Here is a 21875-nt window from a genome sequence, read left to right as displayed (position 1 = left end):
GACAGCAGAAACAGCCCCGGCTGCGCTGACGTCAGCGCGCTGCCCGGAACTCAGCTGAGTTTCCAGCACAGAAGTTCCCGGAAGGTGGTGTCCCGCCCGCCGCAGGCCCTGGCCTCTCCCTTCCCCTGGCTCGGCCGCGCGGCGGGAGGTGTGCCCCCCCACCCGGAACAGCCGCCAGGGGGCACACGCCGGCGCCTGCCTGATTAATGAAAGAACCAGGGGGGACTGGAGGCCCTGATTGGCTGGGGAGGCCCGTCCCCCGCGAATCCTGAGCTCACCCAAGAAGCCATTGGCTAGAACGACTGTGACGTTTGGTTCGAGGGGGTGGGGCTGTTAGAGTGGCAGTTCTCTCGTCATCGGCGGAGGGATCAGATCCCCGCTCGCCGCAGGGATCCGGAGTCGCCGCCCCCGGCCCGGCCCGGCCTGGGAGCCCTTCTCCGCAGGTGAGCCGGTTCTGGCCTCCGGGGGGCAGCGCCTGGGGTGCTGGGGCACGAGTGGGTGCCCCTTCCGAGGGCCGGGTGCCAAGGGGCCTTGGCAGCTGCTGGGCGTGGGTGCTGGGTGGCTTGGAGCATTTCCAGGCGCCCGGCCCAGGGGAGCCAGGCCTGTGGGCTCTGCAGAAAGTGAGGGCTGTGGTTGGCAGATTTAAATGCCCCGGAGCCAGGAAATCAGGTGATGATGCCCGTGGCAGCCGGAACTAGTCCCCTCTTGCACATCCGTCGTGTCTTGGATCAGGTCATCTGGGACGCTGGCATGGTGCAGCTGCATGTGCGGTTAGCAGGAATCGGGTGCCGCCACCGTTAGGGAGCACCGCCTGTACCAGACCTTGTGCCATCTCTTGTCCCTGGAGTTGGCAGGGGCCTGAGGAGGCAGGTTGCACAAGGGGTACAGGCAGATGCACCTGTTGCCATTGCTGGGTGTCAGTGGAGAGCCTGCCTTGTGAATCTTGGCTTCCAGGCCTCTACAGACTCTAGCTTGGTGCTCTTCCTCCTGAGCTGTTCTCAGGCTCCCTGCAGCCTTTCCAGGCTTTGAAATTGCTGGTTGGATTATGACCCTGCTGAGAGTTGTTTATGATCACCCAGCCAGTGTCTGTTTGCACAACAGTTGTCAGTAAAACAGGGTGTTTCGTGTCTGCAAAACTTCGCTGCTAGCACTCCCAAATTTGCCAGTCCCCTGCACTGTTTAGAGTCTAGTAGCATGGATATCTGACGCTGAAGAGTTTTTAGAAAACCCTGTCCCCAGTAGCATGGATCTCGAAAAGCTCCTTTTCTTCTAACAATGGTGTTTATGTTGTGTGGTTCGCATAACCTGGCTCAAGAAAAGACTCATCAGTTTCGTTTCTGTTGTTAGTCAGTTTCCAATTTTTAGCTCTCCCTCAGTAGACAATCCTGTGGCATTAATTAGTACCACAAGCACTGCGGAGGAGAGAAGCCTCCCATTGTTCTACTGTCTGTAGATGTGCCAGTCCTCTCCGAGAACTGGGCAGAATGTTGCCATGGCTTCTAAGGGGTGTGGGATCAGAAACTTTAAGAGGAGCAATGAATGCCCCCACCTGGCATTTCTTTTGCAAAAAAGATTTGTTTCCTGTTCACACCTAATAATATTATTACAAGTTTGAGCTTGGCAGGAGTTGTTATTGGGGTGGACTGGTTGCTGTTGACAAAAATGTCTGTGAAGATTAGAACTATAAGGTTTTGTGGGCCCTGCAAATATCATCTCTTCTGTGCAAGCAGGAGTATAAAATGGCCTTGTTTAATTCAGTGAACATACTTCTACTGCTGAATGCATTTTTAAAATGTAACACTAAGAGACTTGAGTCTAAAATGCCTTTCCATAGATTCCTGCTCTGAATAAATGCAGGAAAAATTCAAGAAACCAAAATATTAGGATTATTATTTGTATTGGATCCTGGGATTTAGTTCCCAAGGAAACGTGTACTTCTCAGAGTTTTAACCATGAAATGATCCTTATGTCACAAATTTAGAAATGACTGAGGACAAGGATTTCTATTAGAGCACCTAAAGAACACAGAGCATAAGCTGCAGAACCATTCCTTACAGGCATTGGTCCAATACCAGATTCAAATTGCTGTGCTATTGAGATTACTTATAATGAAGATTAAAACCAGAAACTTGTGGTTCTGTGTTTGGTCAAACCAAGGTTGGTGAACTGATTCATGTTTCTGAGACAGGTGTGAACTCTGGCTTGCATCAAGCGACAGGAAAATACGCAACTGCTCCAAAGTCTTCTGGTTAGACAGTCTCTTGTGCAACATGGACTTTGTTGCCTGGACCAGACAGTAGTTTTATAGTATAGTATAGAACTATAGTTTTATAGTTCTCCTAAAGAGAACTGACTGGTGTTGGAAGTAAAACTCAGGGTCTACGTTTCACATCAGTAGGTAGAAAAACAGAGCAGTTGTGCCAGAAGTTACCTAAATATTTCCCAGGGCCTTTTAGTCACTGTATCTGTATCACATAATCTTCAACTTGCAACTTGCCCACCACTTCTTTATAGAAGGGTGAGATGCCCAGGGTCACAGAAAGGATCTGTGACAAAGTAAGAAATTGAACCGTAGCCTTCCAAGCTTCAGGCTAGTGCCTTCTACATTGGTTCTGGTGCTGCTGAGCTGAGCACAGTTATATCTGAGAATTGCATAAAGCCATGTGGCTAACATCTGTCATGTATGCATTCTTTCACCTCCCAAGGGGGAGAAGTGTGTGGGATGTTCTAGCTTTGCACCTGTATATATGTGTACATGTATGCATGTTACAGTGCATAGGACCAAAAAAGGGCACTTGAAGCAGACAGTAGAAAGTCCTGGGGGAGTTTGCTATGTAGTCTCCCACTCTCAACCAGAGATCTTCTGAGTGCATGGATGTGCTTTTAACCTGTAGTACCAGAGTGAATGCATCAAGCACTGTCTTCATCCTGGAACAGTAGTTGGTCTCTTGACTAGGCAAGCCTGGCCTTGGTCTCCGAGAGCCTTGAAGGTAAGGATTGAGACCCTGAACGTGGTTTGGAATTCTCTGGGAAGCCAGTGTCAGGTGCAGAGATTGGGTATGACAGTTTCTGCAGAAGAGAAGGACTGCTGCCCCTGTACTTGTTGAATTATCCCAAGCCCCACAGGACTTGTGCACATGTCAGAACTGCAGCCATGCAGTATATACAAGAGGTGATGGTGTGAACACCTGAGGCCAGGTTCCTCTCTGCTTCTATGGAATGGAGTCTCTCAGCCAGCTGAAGAGGGTAAATGATGTTGCTTTTGCATGCTGTTGTGGGAGGGAGAGCTCAGGGTTGGTAAGGATCCTGGAAGCATACTTGAGCCAGAGACGGAGCTTACCGATGGGCTGCATATCTTCTACTGAAGGAGACTGTACCCTTGTGGCAAACTTTCAGTGGCTTCCTCTGCCTCTCTGGCTTCCTCTTTCTGAGACTGGTGCCTTCACTGCCTTGCTTTCTCCACCTCCAGGGTGGGTTTTCTGGGAAAACCAAAGAAACAGAGCCAAACTCTTGTATTAAACTGCCCTTGCAGAACCTGTTCACCTGTTTTTTGAGTAACTTTTTTGACAAGGATAATTTGGGGTTATCTCAATCCTGCTAGATCTGGGCCAGTCGAACTTTGTCCCTCAGCTGGTGAAGTTGCACCAATAGAGTGCCATCTTGCACCATCTCTCTCTTGCAAGATGAATCCTTCAAGGAACCTCTTCTTGGGCATTTGCTTCAAGTGATCATGACAGTGACGCTTCTGTTGCGAGTTGGCCTCCAGGGTTGTCAGTACAATTGCAGGGCCAGCCAAACAGCCTTTGTCTACTTGGTGCTCGCACTAGCAGAGCAGGAATATTTGCGGCCCTCTCTGAAAACAAGGTCCTTTCCTGGAAGTGCCTGGTTATCCTGACTGCTTGCCATGTAATTCTGCACAGCTTCATTGCAAGGCCTTCAATTCTCCATCCCCATAAGTTGAAGTGCAGATGCTGCTGCAGGGGTTTTTAACCAGCATTTCTAGGGCAAAGGTTGTTTGCAGGTAGTAGCTCTTGGGGAAAATCAACTTTGCTTGCTTGTTGCAGTGTAATTCCTATGTAATTGCTGTCACAGCAGCCTAGCTGGCAACTGAGCATTTAAATTTCAAGGCCCAACAACAGATGTCTTGAATATAACTCTTTTAAATACTGTCCCCGCCCCCTCTCTACTCTAGAACATACAGACTTCAATAACTTCATCCCTGGCTTGCCCCACCATAGCTGGTACTAGGCTGTGTTACTGATTTGTGTTGATAACTGCCCTGGAGCTTGGCTCATGTGATGGCTTTGAATGGCCTCAGATCATTGTAGACATGCAGCAGAGGCAGCCCTGGCTGCTAGGTTTCAACTGCAGGGCACCAGGAAAATATCCTTAACTTGGCTAGCTGGTTAGGAAGGAGCTGGCTTCTCCATTTAAGGCTGCAGGAATACAGGTATCAGTTACTCATGTGTATTTATAAGGAAGTTGTTTGTTTTTTTTATCTGACCCTGGCAATGATCTGCATTACCAGAGAGCTGACTCTTTCTTCCAGAGAAGCTAAAGAATAACAGAGTAAACACTACCCCAGGGTTCAACAGCTCCATCTCACACATCAGGAAAATGTATGCTTATTTACTCTCACATTTGTGGGATGCTGGTAACATTGGTTGCCTTCTGGCTCTGTTCCAGAGATGAAAGAAAAGGCTAACCACAGAGAGGCATGAGGCAAGCTGAGCTGGAAAGCTTTAGCCCTTAGTTCTTGAAGACAAGGCCAGGGAGAAGTGGGTTAGACAGAGGGCTCTGCCACAGCACCAGGGTTAGTTAGAAACAAGTGTTAGTGCTGCTAGAGACATGATGCACTCTAGAGGCAGATGAACTCTTTCTTCTCTCCCTTGGGGCTGTCTGTGCTGTGGGTTTGGGTAGCTCTGGTGCAGTGCATCCACAAGACAGATGCCATCAGTGCCAGTAGCTGAGCTCCCACTGTGAAAGGGGAAAGCCCTGACATGTCATGTTCTGGTCTGGCTCCTGGTGAGTTGCCCCTCCAGAGCTCCTGTTGTGTTCTCCCATCCATCCTAGTTTGCAGAGAGTTCATTTGGCCTAAAACATCCTAAATCCTCTCCTCCCCCTTGAAGATGAGATAGGTGAATGACTGTGTGAGCTTAGTGTGGCTTTAGCTGGCTCCACACCACTGCATTGAGAGACCAGCCCTGAGTCTGAATGCTACTAAGTAGGTTGGAGGAGCATTTATAAGGGGCCAATGCTGCCACAGCAGCACCCAGAAGCCTCCGCCAAGTGAGAACCCTGATGTGCTGGGTGCTGGCCCAGTGGAGAACAAAAGCAAGCTCTTTGGGCAGAAACTTTCAAGAGGCAAGGCAGAACAGGTGCATGAAATGGACAAGAAGAGGGATGGGCAACAGAACTAAAGATCCTCTCATCCTAGGCTGGCTGGGTGTGCAGGTTTTGACCTATTACCAGCAGTCACCCCTCCAGAAGACTGAAGCTGGCTCACCCCTGACCTTGTGGACCTGGTCTGTGGTGGTGTTGATCAGATGGCTTTCCATGATTCTTCATGGGATTCTTGCTTTGTGGAAAGCCATTTGTGGTGGGGTGAGACATTGTTCCTGCCATCCCTGTTTCCAAGGAGTTGGTTTAAAAGCTATTGCCAATAGCTTAGATCAGAGGTTCCCAAACTTCTTATTGCATAGCCCTTTACAGAATTACCAGCTGCCCGCATGCCCCTACCAGCATTCATTTTATATTTTACCCCTTTAAATGCCAGTTATAATGAAAACTAGCCAATTGCCCATCAAGAATGATGTGGGGGAATCCTGCTCCCCTTCCCTCCTGCTGCCTGGGGTCTAGGCCCGCTCCTCTCCTCCCCGCCGCAGCTCAGGGGGAAGGGAGGAGTGGGCCCAGGCCCGATGTGGGGGAGGACCAGGCCGGAGTGTGGGGAGAAGCTGGACTGCCATGGCGGGAGGGGGGCACGGGAGCAGTGGGCCTGGGCTGACCTAGTGGTGGTGGGGGACAGGAGGAGCGGGCTCAGGGCCCACATGGCGGAGCAGGGTGGAGGAGGAGTGGGCCTGGGTCTGAGGCGGGGAGGAGGCCTGCTTCTTCCTTCCCCCAGCCACTGCTGCCATGGGCCATGTCCAGCAGGGCCTGCTGTTTTTCCCTTCCCCCTGCAGCGGGCCGGCTTCCCTCCCTCCGCTTGGGTGCTCTTCCTCCCCCCTCCCCTGCCCACGTTACCTGCAGGGAGCAGGGCCAGCCCTGCTGGCCTTGCCCCCCCCTTTGCCTGCCCCCGCTTCGGCCCCTATGCCCCCATCATCATGGCAGCAGGCTGCCTTCTGTCAGACTGCTTCTTCACGCTCCGGTTCGCTGTTTGTCAGAGCATGAATAAAGCGTTACAGACAGACAGATGGACAGACTTAAGCTTTTATAATATTAGAATTAAATCGGCCATTACCCAATTTCTCCCATGTACCCCTTCCTCCCTTCCCCCGAGATATCTTGTGCACCACCATTTGGGGACCCCTAGCCTAGATCTGTGCAATTGTTGTTAAAGAAGCGTGGGAGCATTTTCCAGTTAAGGATCAGTTTGGCATCCCATCCAGGAACTACTTGTGGAAGTGAAAAGCCCCCAACCTAGCCTAGACATGGTCATCCCAGTGGGGTGTGGGGGAGTTGCTTTCAGATTCATAATGCTCCCAGGATTGGTACAGGCACATTGTCCAGAAATTGTCCTGCATACTTTGGATAACAGCTAGGAATGACAGGCTTAGGTTGTGAACTTTATGATGCTGGATCCTGTTTCAGGCTGAGGGGGAAATTCCTCCTGTGAAAAGTCTCCCGTCATGCTGTGGTCTGTGAGAGTAAGTACAGAACTTGTGCCTAGATTTGCCCTGTGACTGGCTGTTTCGGGAAGCTGCTTTCCAGTTGTCTTTCTGTTTTGATTACTGTAGGAACCAGTTGGGCTGCTGGACTGGGGTGCAGCCAGTGCTGTGAGTTCGGCCTGACCCATGAGATGGTCTTTTGAGGCTTCCCACTGCTGTAAACGGCAACCTGTGCCTCAGTTGAGATGGATTGAAATGATTTTGGGATTGGTTTACAACTTATCATGGGTCTGTCTACTTTGTGTCCCCAGTGTGTCCTAGCAGGGCCATGCCTCGGCTTGCCCCACCCAACCACCCCTTACTTGTGTGCCTCAAACCTAGAAACACTGCAATGGAGCCAACCCAGGGACATTCCCGGGTGATTGCACTTGAGACCTCGGTTAGGTGGCTGCACTTGAGATTGCTTGTACATGTCCACAGGGAGGGATCCCTAGAGAAGCTGTACTGCAGCAGTTCTGGTTTCATAGTGGGCGTGGGTGCGTGGGACATGTCTGGGGTCCTATCAGCAATGTGTGTGGAATTGCCCTTAGCAGACCTGCTGTCAGAAGTCAAACCTCCCCTTCCTTCCCCGCTGTAACTCATGAAGTAAATGAGAAGCTTGGTTTTCCCCCTGCCCAGGCGTGGCTGCCATTCACGTTAGAGGGATGAGGTTTTTAGCAATTTGGTGGAGGTACTAATGAGAATCTGTATCGCTGGCTCATGGCCTCCACAGGGATGGCTTGTTATGTAGGGGCCAGCTGCTTGGGTGACATTGGCTGCTTCTTTTTGTTTCTGGTTTCGAGAGAGATGTCTCTTCCCTCCTTTCCCCTTGCCCCACCCCCCTCCGGCCCAGGTGTCAGTTGCCCAAAAGAGTTCCTTGATCACTCGAAGAGCAGGGCCACCTAGAGGCGTGCGAAGGGGTGAGGAAGCCTTGGAACATGGCTGCAAGCCAAAGCATCCGTCTGATGGGGCATCAGTCAGGAGATGATGCTACGTGTTCCCAGGACTCGAGTGTGCTCGGTGCAAGTTAAAGGTTCAAGCCAGCGAAGCTCACGCATGTGCTCCACTGTGCCACAGGAGTCTTGCCTGCAGTGGCGCTCCCTCCAGCAGCCACACCATGGCTGTGCCCACCCTAAGGAATGAGATCACAATGCTGCCCTAGTCGGAGCCATGTGGGCTGCTGGCAGCAATCACAGTGTGGTGTCGCAGCCGAGTTGTACCGGCGTGCTGTGGGCTTTGCTGCCTCTAATGCCTGCTGGTGTGAAGGGAGCCTGGGAAGCTGGGATACCCACATAGAAGAGAGTTACAGTGTCACAAGGGTGAAAGCTCCAGGTGCGAGAGGAGTAGCAGAGGTTACGTGGAAATATGCAGGGTCAGGGCATCAGCAACGATTTGTGCTAGACAGATGGCAGGGCTGGAGCTGTTGTTTATGGGGGGCTGTTTTCCCTGAGACGGGAGGAGAAGTGGAGACTGAACAACAAGCTTTTTTGGGTGGCCCAACCACTGGTGCAAGAGCAGGGAGAGGAAGGCTGTGGGATGTAGCACGGCCCTGTGGCAGCTGACATGGCCACATGCCAAGAGGGAGCCTCAGCCTGTTTATGGCAGTTTCCTATTTCAGGAAGCTTCATGCCCCAGGGGTGGGTGGAAGACCATGCAACCGTGTCCTTGTGGGAGACCTTCCAGGCAGTACCAGCACTTGGCAGGATGGCACACTAGGTGGGTGGGAAGCTGGCACGATTCAGGTATAAATCCATTCCCGCAAAACTGTGTGGCAAGAGGCCTGGGGAGGCCCAGTGGAAACCTTCCACTGACAGCAGAGGGTCATTGCTTAGTAGCGAGTACATCTACCCCCTAGATCAGGAGTTTTGAACCTTTTTCAGTCGATGTACCCCTTGGTCTCACAGTGAGACTTCGTGTACCCAATGGGAAATTTAACTTTAGGCCCTTCTAACTTGTGTTAGACAATGTATGAAACATATCTCATGTACCCCCTCATAAGGCTTTATATACCCAGCCCTAGGTGGCACACTGCAATGCTTCCCTGGCCTCCACCTCAGCCCACTCCCAGGGGCAAGGCCTGGGGGGAGGGCTGTGGTGCCCATCTGCCGGTTGTACACATGCTGGCCAGCTGGGGGGAATTTGCATACAGTGGCTGCCACCGCACCACCTCTGCCACGCTCCACACTGCCTTCCCATGACCGGCCACACAGCTTTGTGAGCAAGTGGCACAGCAGCAGCTGCTGTGTGTGAGCTCCCCTGTCTGCTGGCACAGCTCCTAAGACAAGTGGCAGTGAGAGATGGTAGTGGTGGTGGCTGCGTGCTGCCCGGCTCACTGGCGGGGATGAGGGGTCTCGGACGCGGCGGCCAGCACCACCTTGCACCATCACTGCTACTTGTCTGCAGAGCCAGGCCCGCAGACCAGGGGGCTTGCACACAGTGGCTACCTCTGCGCGTGCATGGTTCCATAGGCAGCGGTGGTGGCTGCCATGTGCAAGCCCCCTGCCCGCCACCCAGCTGGCATGTAACTGCCACAGCCACCACCCCACACTGCCTGAAGCCATGCAGCCAGCTGCAGGGCACAACGGTAGTGCAGTGGCAACTGCTGCATGCGAGCCCCTCCCCTGCTGGCCAGTCGGCGGGGCAGCACATGCATGGCCCATGCATGTTGGCTACCACTGCTGCCGTGCCCTGCACCACTTGCCCACAAAGCTGTGTGGCCAGCCATGAGAAGGCAGTACAGGGCAGAGTGGCAGAGTTGCAGCGGCAGCCACTGTGTGTAAACCCTCGTCAGGCTGACTAGCATGTGTGCAGCCCGCAGAAAGGCACCCCTGTCCTTGCCCCCTGGTCCTGCTCCTGGGAGCAGGCACACAAGTATGCTCCCCACCTTTTTGATCTCGCCCCCCCCAGCATCTTCCCTTTCCCTTGCCTGCCCCACCCCTTCCTACCACACACACTTACCTGCTGGGATGGGTGTCAGCGTCTGTGTGTCCATCTGCATGTGTGGGGCTTGGGGGGCTGTTTTGGGGAGTGAGTGGTATCAGGAGGCCTGAGGATGCTGTGGGGTCAGAGTGAGGGGCACCAGCAGTGCTGGCGTGGGGGCTTTATTTTTAATAATGGATTTTGAGTTTTTAATCAGAGGCAGAAATAGATCTTGGAGTCATCAGTGATGCCAAGATGAACATGGGCCGACAGTGTGGGGACGCAGTCAGGAAGGCTAACTGCACCTTGTTGTGCATCCACAGATGCATCTTGAGGAGGTCCAAGGAGGTGATCCTCCCCCTCTATGCGGCACTGGTCAGGCCGCAGCTGGAGTACTGCATCCAGTTCTGGGCACCGCACTTCAGGAGGGGTGTGGACAGCATGGAGAGGGTCCAGAGGAGGGCCACTCGCATGATCAGGGGGCAGCAGGGCAGGCCCTATGAGGACAGGCTGTGGGACCTGAACCTGTTCAGCCTCCACAAGAGAAGGCTGAGAGGGGATCTAGTGGCCTGTTACAAACTAGTCAGGGGGGACCAGCAGGCACTGGAGGAGTCGCTGTTCCCCTGACCGCTACCAGGAGTGACCAGGAATAATGGTCACAAGCTGGCAAAGGGTAGATTCAGACTAGACACAGGAGGCATTACTTCACTGTCAGGGCAGCTAGGATCTGGAACCAACTTCCAAGAGAAGTGGTGCTGGCTTCTACCCTGGGAGTCTTTAAGAGGAAGTTAGATGAACACCTTGCTGGGGTCGTTTGACCCCAGTACTCTTTCCTGCCATGGCAGGGGGTCGGACTTGATGATCTGCTCAGGTCCCTTCTGACCCTACCTACTATGAAACTATGAATTTGCAATTTTTAAAAGAGAATTTGTGATTTTTCTCCAATTAAAAAAACAAAACAAAACAAAAACAGGATCCCTGCTGATCATCAGTACAGCCTTTTCCCACTCCCAGTCTGGATCAGAGAGGGAGGGTGGAGGAAAGGTAGTGTGGCCTTCTGGTAGCTGGAGAAAGTGGCTTTAGTCCTGAAGTGTCTTGGGGCCACACCAGGGCAAAAAGGAAGGCTCAGTTTTGACTTCATTACAGTGCTCTGCTGATTAGTTTGCTGGTTTTCATTAAGGAGCAGGACTCTGGGGATCTGGGTTCTGGCCTCGCCACAGGCTTGTGGTGGAACCCAGGGCACATCTCTTGGTGCAGAACTCTTCCTTGGGCATCTGCCTCGTCTAAATGCCCCAGTTTGTCCAGCTCTGAGGTGCTGAGTGTCAGGCTGTAGCAGTATGCCCTTTTAAATTTCAGCAGCTTTAAAAATTGGTTGGAGAGGGCTGGCAGGATCCAAGCCCTTGTTGTGCCAAAGGGGAAGATGTTCTGTGTTTTATTAAAGCTTTGGTTTCATAAGTTGCTTTGTCTCTTTGCTAGGCCTGCTTGGCTGCTGTTTTTAAAATAGCAGTGTAAATGCAGCTGTCCTCATTTTTCTGCATGGGATTTGTGCTGGCTTGCAAACAGCTCCCGCCCCTGCACCATGCTTTTTGCGCTAAGCTATTCTCTGTGTCCAGGTTTGGAGCAGGCTTGTTTGCTGCCTTTGACTGCAGCAGCTCTGTGTGACAAGTACCAGGTGTCCTCACTGTGCTTGATAGGAGGTTGCTGTAACCTCCTATCAAAATATCCCCCACCCTCCCCAGCCCCTCATTTCTCAGCCCCAGGAGTCATTTAAAGCTTTCTTTTGAATTCCTTCATGGTAGTTGGTTTTCCAGGGTTTTCCCCTCCGTTACTCATCATCCCAGCCTACTTGTCTTGATACAGGCCCATGTCAGTGGGGAGGGCTGCCTTCAGTGGGGTGATCTGAGTGTGTGGCCAGGGGCACAGAGAGTGGTTCCTTGTCTGCCTGGGGCCCTGAGGGTTGCATGGGGTTGTCTGCAGGCTTGTCCCAAGAGCAGGATGCTTTTGGGATGCCTGAGTACGCTTCTTTGCCCACATGCTGACCTTTTTTTTGCAGAGTTGTCGGTGTCAGCCAGACTTGAAGCATCTTCCCCCAACCTCACCCCCAGCTTCATGTGTGGAAGGAGGACCTGACTTCCTCCTAGCTCTTTTCACATCTGACCTGACTCTTCTGAAGTAGCACCTGTGAACAAGCCAACTTGAGTGCTTGTGGGCAAGGGATTTTCTAGCCCAGGGGCGGGCACAATGCAGCCCGGGGGCCGGATGCTGCCTGCCAGGCCATTCTGTCTGACCGCGGGGCCCCTAACAGATTTAGAAAATTAATATTTATCTGCCCTGGGCTGCCTGTCATGCGGCCCTTGATGGCTTGCCAAAACACAATAAGCAGCCCTTTGCCCAAAATAATTGCCCGCTGGCTTAAAAATGGCCCCTTTCCTCTACCCAGCTCCCCAAGCAGTGAGAGTGAGCCAGGCTGAACTGAAGCTGCTGTTTTAGTTTGATTCCCATTGGCACCAAAGTTGTGAACCAAAGAGTTATTTCTTCCTTGTTTCTGTTGTTTCCTGGCAGTCCCCACCTCCTCAACTTACTGTAAATTGTGCAGCTCATTCCCTGCCCTTCTGGAGGGAAACCAGACGCCAGCACGGAGGCAGGCTGTGGGTAGGAGGTGGCAGCCCTTGGCTCCAGGGCAGTTGTGTACCTGGCAGCATCCAAAGGGTGGACAGCCTGCCTTCATGGAGGGTGGGAGACTACCTTAAATGCTTTGTGTAGTATGGGAAGGGAGAGCAGCACCCAGCAGGTGTGGCTAGGCATGGTGACTCTTGGGTGTTGCCTGCATTATGCAGGTGTTTGTGTGCCAAAAAGCCTGGTGATGGGCAGAGCATGAGGGCAGAACAGACCAGAATTGGGGAGTGCAGCTTGAGCTGGGGCTTCTTCTGGCCGGCTGGTTAACCCCTGTGTTGCTAAGATCTGGGAAGTCTTGCCGGTGGAGACAGCATCACTATTTCATGGCTGGTACCTGTGCTGGCCAGAAGGTAAGGGTGCATGTACATGTGCATTTGTGTGTGTGTGTGATCCCGTCTCGGAAGGCAGGTGGAGCTCAGCACAGAGCTGGCACAGTTTGACTGTGCAAGCCTGCGGGAAAACTTGTGTTTACAACAGGTGACTGGCTGAGTGACTCATGGGTGTTTGTTAGGCATGTGCCAAAGCACCTTCCCCAGTTATTTAAATGCTGGTGTCCACCTAGGTTCAGTGTTGGTGCATATACAAAGGTGCTCCTTTGACAGTCTCTCTCTCTCTGTCTCTCTTTTTGCTCCCACCCCTCACCCCAGAAATGCCCCTGAAGGAATCCATGTGCCCCGCTGGGATGAAATTTGCCCCATGCCAGGCCATACACGCCCCAGAACCCAGTAACCTCAAGTGCCACATGACCTTGAAGCTGCCCTGTGCCTCCTTTGTGAATAGATGCATTCATTTTGTGTTGCCTTTCTAGGAAGACTGGCAAAATCTGTCATCAGTCTTGGTTTGGAGGCATTCCTCCTGTGGCCACTTCAGAGCAGATGAACGCTTTGCTGCTAAATAGTTTAATTGGAGGAGTCTGGCTCTTATCTCTACATCTAAGAACAAAACTTATGATTGTTTGCGAAAGCTCCCCCTGGCTGGGGGGGGAGGGGAGGGAGGGTGTTGGTGTTGCATGTGAAACTTTTTCTAACACTCAAGTTTGTCTGGATTTCAAATTGACCATGCTGTGAAAGGCCATGTGGGGTCATGGGTGCTGTCAGTTACCCCATGTGCTTGCTCGCTGCTCTTTGCAGCTGATCCAGGGGTTGTAGTGATGGGTTTGACAAAGGCAGCTCAGTGTGAGGTCACGTCACGCCACGTCAAAGCCTGGGCAGCCACAGAAGAGTGTGGGGCATACAGGTGGACATGTATCTGGCAGAGGGAAACTGGAGCAATTGTGAGAACTTGCCTTTTATGAGGACAAAAAAAAAAACCCCTTTCCCCCAGGTTCTCTGCCTCTCCTCTGTTCCACCCCCCCACCCCAAAGATGTGGTTTTCATCTGTGGTTCAGTGTTCTCAGACCTGTGACGATAGCAGTGTTTCACTGTGAACTCCCAGTGTAAGCTATGGTTTACTTGAGGGAAACCCGTTACCTGTGCATGCTGCTTTAGCACAAGGCAATTCAGGGGGAAGGATAGAAATCAACACAGGCCCTGGCTTTCTTTGAGCCAGAACCAGCCAGACACTTAATTGCACCCTGTCCCGTTGAGCCTTTACACTGGCTTTGCTGGGGGTATATGCCCCGTGTTTGCAAGCACAGGTAGTTCTTTCCTTGTCCGGCAAAGCACGTGGACCAGCATCTGGACAGGGGTGCTGTGGCTGAAGGGCCTGGCTGAATTCGGAGCCTAGGAACTAAAATAAAAGACTTGAGTGACTTATTTCCAAGCTGTGCCCCCCCATCCCAAAGAAGAGCGGTGGAAGCTGCAGGGGTTGAGCACCTCTCAGAGTCTGCACCCATTTTGTAATGAGGGTGCTTGGGCTTCTTTTAGACCCTTCTGAATCTGGACATTTTGGCCTTTCAGCTTCATTTCTCTGGATTGTATACCTGGAAGCATGACCCCTCACGTCCCTCCTCAGCCTTCCTGTCTGCTTCCTGAAGGGGATTTTTGAGTCTGTCACGGGCAGATGGTGCCAAATATGAGGCAAGACAGCAGAGCCGTAAGCTAAGGAGAAAGGAAACAATATTCACCTCTGCAATCCCTTTGCTTCAGGGAACATGGGAGAATCAGCCTTCTCAGCGCAGAAGAGGAGGCTTTCTTATCAGGGCTGAAAAAAGGTTGTCACCATTGTGGCTGTACCATTTCCTGTGATGAGTTTGTGCCTATAATAAACAGGCATTAACCAAGTCAGGCCTAACCAGTTAACAAAATACATCTTCAGTGCCTTCTTCAAACTAGTGGAAAAAGCAAAACGGTCAGTTCCCACTTGAATTTTAAGGGCAAGAGTGAGTGAGGCATGCAGCCAAAGGAAATCTGCCTGTCCAGATCCAAGCTGCTGCTGGTGACTTGCTTGTATCCAGTAAGAGTTGCATCCTGGAGCGGTATCCAGGACATGATTAGCTAGTTGCAAGATGAAACCATTTCTCTGGCATTTTCTTGACTCCAGTGCAAGTGAGTGATTTTGTTTTTTGAGCACGGAGGATGGGTTGCTCTTGTGGCTTCCTTCAGTTGTCTGAAGTGAATCTTATTCAGCCTTCTTCGGCTGACCTTCAAGCACTCGTGAGTCAGAATTGCGAGTGGCTCTGTCCTGGTCCCAAGCCATAGAGATGGCCTCCAAGGGGATCCAGTGTGAGTGTTAGGGGCTTCCCTGGAACATCAAGTCCTGGCTATTTAAAACAAGTGATCCCCAGGTGTTACTTACAGCTTCTTGTGTACAGATCAGGAGGGCAACATTTGTTGTTCCCATTTTACAGGCAGAGCAACTGAAGCACAGGGAGGAGAAGTGACTTATCCAAGGATACCCAGCAGGCCAGGATCAGAGCTGGGAACTGATCTCTGGCCTCCAGAAACCTCATTATAAGGCTCCCTTCACTAGGCATCATTGCTTCCCTGCTATCAATGGGTGCGTGTTGGAGCAGTTATGTTGTACAGGCTGCTGCTGAGCATTGCCTATCTACTGAGCTGCTGCTGCCAGAAGGAGGGGAGATGGGAGAAGGTGACTTTCCCTGTGCCTGTAGCAGAAAGGCTGGGGCTGCTTTGGTGCAGGGTTTCAATGTGCACATAGCTTTGCCTGCCCTCACTTTGTGACCAAATTCTGGGTACCCAGAGAGCAAGAGAGAGAATGAGCATATGTGTGTGTCCACCAGGCTGTGGCTTGTGCCATGGAGGTGACCCCTATATAGAGCATTCTGCCAGGCCTGTGCTGGAGGCTGCTTGTGGGCATCAGTGGTACGTAGGCCACAAGGGGTGGTTGTCCTATTACTCTGAATAACTGGAGACTTGCTACCCTTAGGCTGGGTGTCTTGCTGCTTGGAATGTGTGCTAGGACAGGGGGTGCAGGGCCTCCCAGCCAGGTTTGGGGTTGATTCCTGCAGTGTGTCTGAACCAAGCCAGTGCCTTGGGCCTGAGATGTCTGGGGAACACGTCTGAGCCAGCTGCCTTGCTCTCGGGCTCATCCTGCATGGTGCTGCTGGAACTCTGCGTGAGAGGCCTGGGGAGTCAGTGAGCTGTTGCTGTGGGTCTGGGGTAGTGCCCTGCTATCTAACCACAGCCAGTTGGCTATGTGGTGGAAGGCAGGGTGCTTTGCCACCCACGTCCCTGTATGCACGTGGTTCTTCAAGCTCCCAGACTGTCACGTGCTCCAGCATCCTCTGCTGCTCCTTTCCAGTGCCTTGGGTGAACTCTGATCTCCGACCTCTCTGCTGGAGTCCTTCTCTGCAGCTGGGAGTTCCCTGTGGTCCCTTGGCTCTGGTTCTCTGGCCTGGAAGAAGTCAGGAGACGAACCTTGTGGCCACTGGCCTTCTAGCTGCAGCTGCCGCATGGGGGGAAGCTATGGAGACAGTCCGCTGCTTTCCCTCACTTCAGCCTTCCCCAGCCCTGGCTTGGGAAGATTTATGGGCAGTCCCCTCTACTGCCCTCCTAGCTCTCTGGGAACTCCTGCTGATACCCACCAGGTCCTGGCTTGCTGCCTCTTCCCAAGAACAACTGCAGACATCTAGCTGCTTTTCCTGCTTCCTCTTTCCCTATTTATTACCCTGATGGCTGCCCTCGCCCTCGCCCTCCTAATGTGGCCCACTGAGCTGCCCTCCCTCTGCTTGCTTACGAGGTAGTGACCCCGTTGGTGGCCCTCCATCTGAACTGTAGCTCTGGGTGAAGACTGTTCTGCAAAATTTCCAAGTCCAGTTTGTTTGGGGCTGTGTGTGGTACATGGCGGGGCCGAGTCGTAAAGAATAACCACAGCAGGAACTCTTTAAAAAAATGGGAAGAGCTTACATCTCTTATTCTTCTGTACAATTCAAAGATGGGCAATGACGGGGAGAGTTGGGGGTGGGGGTTATGAATTAACTATGTTTTATTTATAATATACTTTAAAAGGTCAAGCATCAAAAATGCCAGCCCACCAAAAACCCCTTCTCTGGGCTTGGGAGCTTCCCATAGCAGGGTTCCCCTTTTCCAGCTAGCTTAAGGCTTTCCCTTGTACTGGTGCTGATGCCTGCCTGCTGTGCTGTTTCAGACTTCTTTAGAAATCGATGTGACCATACCGTAGTTAGCCAGTGGTGGAGCGGGGGGCTTTCCCAGATGTTACAAATAGACCCTGCTCAGTGAGCACCGCTGCTTGGTGTGTCCTGACTTGGGGCATGCAGAGCTCTGACAGGTTCCCATGTGTGCATTGTCAGGTTTCACCCAGACGGACAGGATGGCGCAGTGGAACCAGCTGCAGCAGCTCGACACCCGGTACTTGGAGCAGCTCCACCAGCTCTACAGTGACAGCTTCCCCATGGAGCTGCGGCAGTTCTTGGCCCCCTGGATTGAGAGTCAGGACTGGTAAGGCCATGTGTGTGGGTGCAGTGTGTCTGCTGGGATATTCCCCGCCCCCCAAACGCACGCACACTGGAGTGACTATTCCTTCTGAAGAAGCTGGGAATGGCCTTGCCGCAAGAGGAGAGAATAGGCAAGAGGGGTAGGTGAACTCAGAGCTGCTGCTTGATTCCCTGGGGGACAGTCCCCTGTCTCTATTCCACAGGTCCTATGCAGCAGCAGGTGCTAGTCATGCCCTGAAAGACTTGCCCCCACTGGATGTAAGTGCTGCCCACAGGGCTGTTCAGCACTTCCCTCCACCCCTGCACAGGGTGAGTCTTTCCCTGGATGATTTGCCCTTCGTACAAGTGGTGCCTGAGGGACTTTGCCAACATGGCATCCACTGCTCTCTGACCTTGACCCCCTTGCTCACAACTTTTGCTGCCTTGTGGGTGAACACCAGTGACTGACTTGTGCAGGAAGGGCAGCATGTAAGTGTGGTGCTGGACATCAGGATGAGGAAAAGCAAAGGCCTGAAACACATGACCCCTTGCAGCAGGGATTTAAAACAGCATCTGCTGCTGGGAGGTCTGGGATCGGGCATTGGCTCTCCCAGAGTGTCCCCAGTGAACTGTGCTGCTGTGGGACGTGGGCTGCACTTGCCCGGGGCTGGCTCAGGGCCTAGAACTGAGTGGTCTAGCCATGCCTCAAAAGGATTTTCATGCTCAGCTGCCTGCATAAATGAGCTGGTGTCTGTGCACTCAAGTGAGTAAGCCACTGTCTGCAGCCTCTCCACTCAAGCATGCACACAGGGTTCTCTTGCACAAATGGCAGCCTCCTTCCAGAAGCTTCCTGAATGTCGGGGTCCTGGGTTCAAGTTCCAGTAGGGATTGCTTATGGTTAAACTAGGGGTATAAATGGATAAACTAGCAACAGTCCTTTTAAGAGACTGAGTCTCACCCTAGTCTAGGGTGAGGAAGAAGTAACTCTGTTGAAGTCTGGGGTGAGGTGAGCATGAGTGGGGTCCGGCCCATTCCAACTGCGGTCCTGCCTGCCGCTCCAAGGTGCCTTCCTCATGCTGGGGCTGGGGCCGCAAGCATGTTTGAGTCCCCATTTTTATCTGCCTTCTTCCCCCTCCATCCCCACCCCCCTCTCCCTGCCACAGGGCCTATGCTGCCAGCAAGGAGTCTCACGCCACGCTGGTGTTCCACAACCTGCTGGGTGAGATCGATCAGCAGTACAGCCGCTTCCTGCAGGAGTCCAACGTCCTCTACCAGCACAACCTGCGCAGGATCAAGCAGTTTCTGCAGGTGAGCATGGCTTGGGGCATGGGACAGAGCTGCAGGTGAGAGGGATCTCCACCAGGCGCCTCTCAAGCCAGCATGGCATAGACATTGGCAACATGGGGTTGTGCTGTGGCACTTTTGTCTCCATGCTGTGCTTACCCCTTTGCTGAGCCATGGCAGAGTTCTTGGACTTGCCAACCAACAGGGAACAGTTTTATTGGCTCCCCAGTGTCAGTGCACTGGGTGCTGCATTCACTGAATTCAGGCATGAGGGCTGGGTCTCCCTTAAGCCTTCTATAAGCACCCAAGTGACCCAGGTTATGTATGTGTGTGCTGTCCTGTATGTATATCTGTATCTAGTTATGCCCCTAGTGTGGCCCCTTGGGCATGTATGCCTGCATAGTTTATCCCCATACTAATCAGTACCAGTATATATGCTGGTATAACTCAGCCTATACTTGGGCACGTAACAGCAAAACTGCCTGTATTATCTATTACACCCTGAACAGAACCATTCCTCTGGTACCAAGTCCTGGGGCACAGGTCTGGCCTGGTACAGAGACTCCTTTGTTGCAGAGGGGTCTGTTTGTGCAGATCAGAACCTCCTGTTAAAGCTGGCCAATACCCTCGCATTTCCTTACTGGCAGGGTCAGGAGTGTGCTTGTTTTAGTTTTTATTGCAGGACATAAATTCTCCTCTTCTCCCCCCACCCTCGGCAGATGGGGGGCCCTGGCAGCATTGCTGCATGTCTGCCCAACACCCTAGACCTGAAACCCAGCTAAGCTGGTGTGCTGTTGGTCAGGTATCTCTCCCTCTGACCCCCCTCAGTGGGAGCTGGAGGGTAGGAATGTGCCTGCTTGGCCAGCTGGTCCTGGAAGTCTGGCTGGCATTTCCACTCCATTCCAGAAGTGCCACAGGGAAGAGCAGAGGTCAGGCAGTGCTGCTGAAGGCAGCTTGTCTGCCTCTCCTCAGGTGCCCGAGGGAGGAAGCCACATGTGTGCTTGGCCATCTCATCTGCGAGGTGCTGATATTCCTCTCCACTTTCCCTGCCCAGGTCTGGTATTGTGACGTTGCTGTGGCCATGACCAGTGTTGAGCAGGGAGGTGGAAGGGGATGTCCTTGGTTTGAGAGTTGGGTTATTTGCTGCTTACTGTTTTACTGAGTTCCTGGATGTCTCTGCACCCTCAACTTTGCCAGGCTGAGCCATGGAAAGCAGATGGTGGATAAATAATACTGCAGAGTGTCAGCTAGCGGTCCAAGCAAAAGACTGGGGCCCAGGACTCTGAGGTTCTGGTCCCAGCTCTGAGGGGATTCACCATGTGACCAGGTGCTTCCTTCTCCTGGTGTCTGAGGTGTCTTGTAGTGTAGGAATTAGCTTCAGTCTCCCTAGTGGCTATGGTGGCTCTGCCAACTACTCATTAAACAACATAGCTTTCATAGACATTGGGGCTGGAAGGGACCTTGGAAGATCGAGTCCAGCCCCCAGCGTGAAGGGCAGGAAGTCAGCTGGGGTCATATGACCCAGCAAGATAAGCATCCAATTTGCTCTTGAAGGTGTTCACTGTAGGTGGTTGAACCACCTCCAGTGGCAGGGTATCTCAGACCTTGGGGGCTTGGACACTAAAGAAATTCTTCCTTATGTCCAGCCTGAAATGGTCTTGCAGTAGTTTATGACTGTTTGACCTTGTCATCCCTTGGGGCACTCTGGTGAACAAACATTCCCCCAATACTGGTGGTCACCCCTGATAAACTTATAGACGGCCATCAGATTGCCCCTGAGCCTGCGCTTTTCCAAGCTAAAGAGCCCCATGGCTCTCAGCCTGTCGTCGTAAGGTGTGCTTCCCTGAACATGCTTGAATGTGGCATACTTCACAAGGGAAACATGGATTATGTGAACCCAGCATGGGAAAGTAGGAGGCAATGGTTAGGCCCAGACCCTGTGAAACTGAAATGAGCCCTGGTCACATTGTATCTTGTGGGGGAAACCAGAAGGGGAAGTCTCAGCCCACAGATTTTGATTCCCAATTCCTCTTGCTGGGGTGTGCAGTTTCCCTGGACAAATCACAGCCTTGAATGTGTGTGGGAAAACTGGCATTGTCTAATTCTGTGCATTACTTCTTCTTTTTCATAACCCTTATAGAGCAGGTACCTGGAGAAGCCAATGGAAATTGCCCGCATTGTGGCTCGGTGTCTGTGGGAAGAATCTCGCCTTCTCCAAACGGCTGCAACCGCAGCTCAGGTGAGATGGGAGCTCTTCCCTCCCTGTGGGTTGTGCCACATTGGGCATTATGGGAGGGATCAGCTGACTAAATCACCAAGTGTGAAGGCTATATGTGTTCCTAGCCCAAGGGTGGGCAGTTGGGCAATTATTTGGGCCTGTGGGGCCATATAGGGAGTTTTGATGAGCTGTTAAGGGCTGGGTTGGTACCACCCACCCCATGCAGCAACTCGCCAGAACTCCCTTTGAGATGGGACTGCAGGCAGGTGGGGACCAGAGCTGGTGAGTGAAGCTGGGATCACAGGGTAGTGTCATGGGATGGTGACAGTGAGGGGCCATGATTCACTGCCCACACACCCCTGTGACTAGTGTGCAGGTTCTGTGAGCAGGGGCCTGCAGGGAGTGGACCGTGGCTCTGCCCTGGGCCCTAGTCCCACACTATCACCATCCCAAGGTCCTGGCCCCAGGTCCAGCTGTGGGTCATGCCACGTGGCCCCTGGCCAGTGTCCGTGGAGACCCCAGGATTGTCGGGGAGGAACAAGTGCGGGGTAGGGGCACAGCCCAGGTTCTGTGGGCAGGGATGTGCAGGGCCAGGGTGTGGGGCAGAGCCACAGTTCGCTACCTTCATGCTCCTGCCCTGTGGGGGGGGGGCATGTTAGCACACACGGGTGGGGAGCTGCCTGGGTGTTAGGTCTACTCAGGGTGGGGGAGGGGACACATGCAGCAGAGCTTGCCCAGGTGGTGCAATCTATAGTTGCCCCTGCAGCGTTCCACATGAGGCCAAGCCCTGCAGGTGCCTGCCAGCCCAGTCCCAGTCAACACCCACAGCTTACTGTCAGGGCCTGCCAGCCCCAGCCAGCACGCATAGCTTCCACGACTGGGGCTGCTCCCAGTGTGGCTGTAGCCACCCAGGAGCTTCTCAGCTCCCCTTACCTCCAGGAGCTCCTGCTCCTGCCCCTGCTGCACTGCTCTGGGCAGGGAGAAAGCTCCAGCTGGATAGCTTCTGACCCAGCTTGCAGAGCTCTGCCTCCTGGCTGCCTTCCAGCCACTTGGCCACCGGCAGGGGCAGGAGGAGGAGTTG

General features: G+C 52.9%; 1 protein-coding gene across 5 annotated transcripts in view; it reads left to right on the top strand.

The window, feature by feature from the left end:
* Positions 1 to 331: 331 nt before the first annotated feature.
* STAT3 (signal transducer and activator of transcription 3) overlaps positions 332 to 21875 on the top strand; it is a 35676-nt gene continuing 14132 nt past the window's right edge. For all 5 annotated transcript variants that reach the window (XM_019550439.1, XM_019550437.1, XM_019550438.1 and 2 more), the window contains exons 1-4: positions 332 to 443; positions 17170 to 17317; positions 18456 to 18600; positions 20717 to 20815. In XM_019550439.1, coding sequence (XP_019405984.1) covers positions 17190 to 17317; positions 18456 to 18600; positions 20717 to 20815 — 372 coding nt within the window. In that variant the 5' untranslated portion in view covers positions 332 to 443; positions 17170 to 17189. The remainder of the gene's footprint in view (positions 444 to 17169; positions 17318 to 18455; positions 18601 to 20716; positions 20816 to 21875) is intronic.

This window comes from Crocodylus porosus, unplaced genomic scaffold (assembly GCF_001723895.1).
Source record: "Crocodylus porosus isolate Cpor-Errol unplaced genomic scaffold, CroPor_comp1, whole genome shotgun sequence".
In the NCBI taxonomy this organism is placed as follows: domain Eukaryota; kingdom Metazoa; phylum Chordata; order Crocodylia; family Crocodylidae; genus Crocodylus; species Crocodylus porosus.
This window is presented reverse-complemented; position numbering and strand designations above follow the sequence as displayed.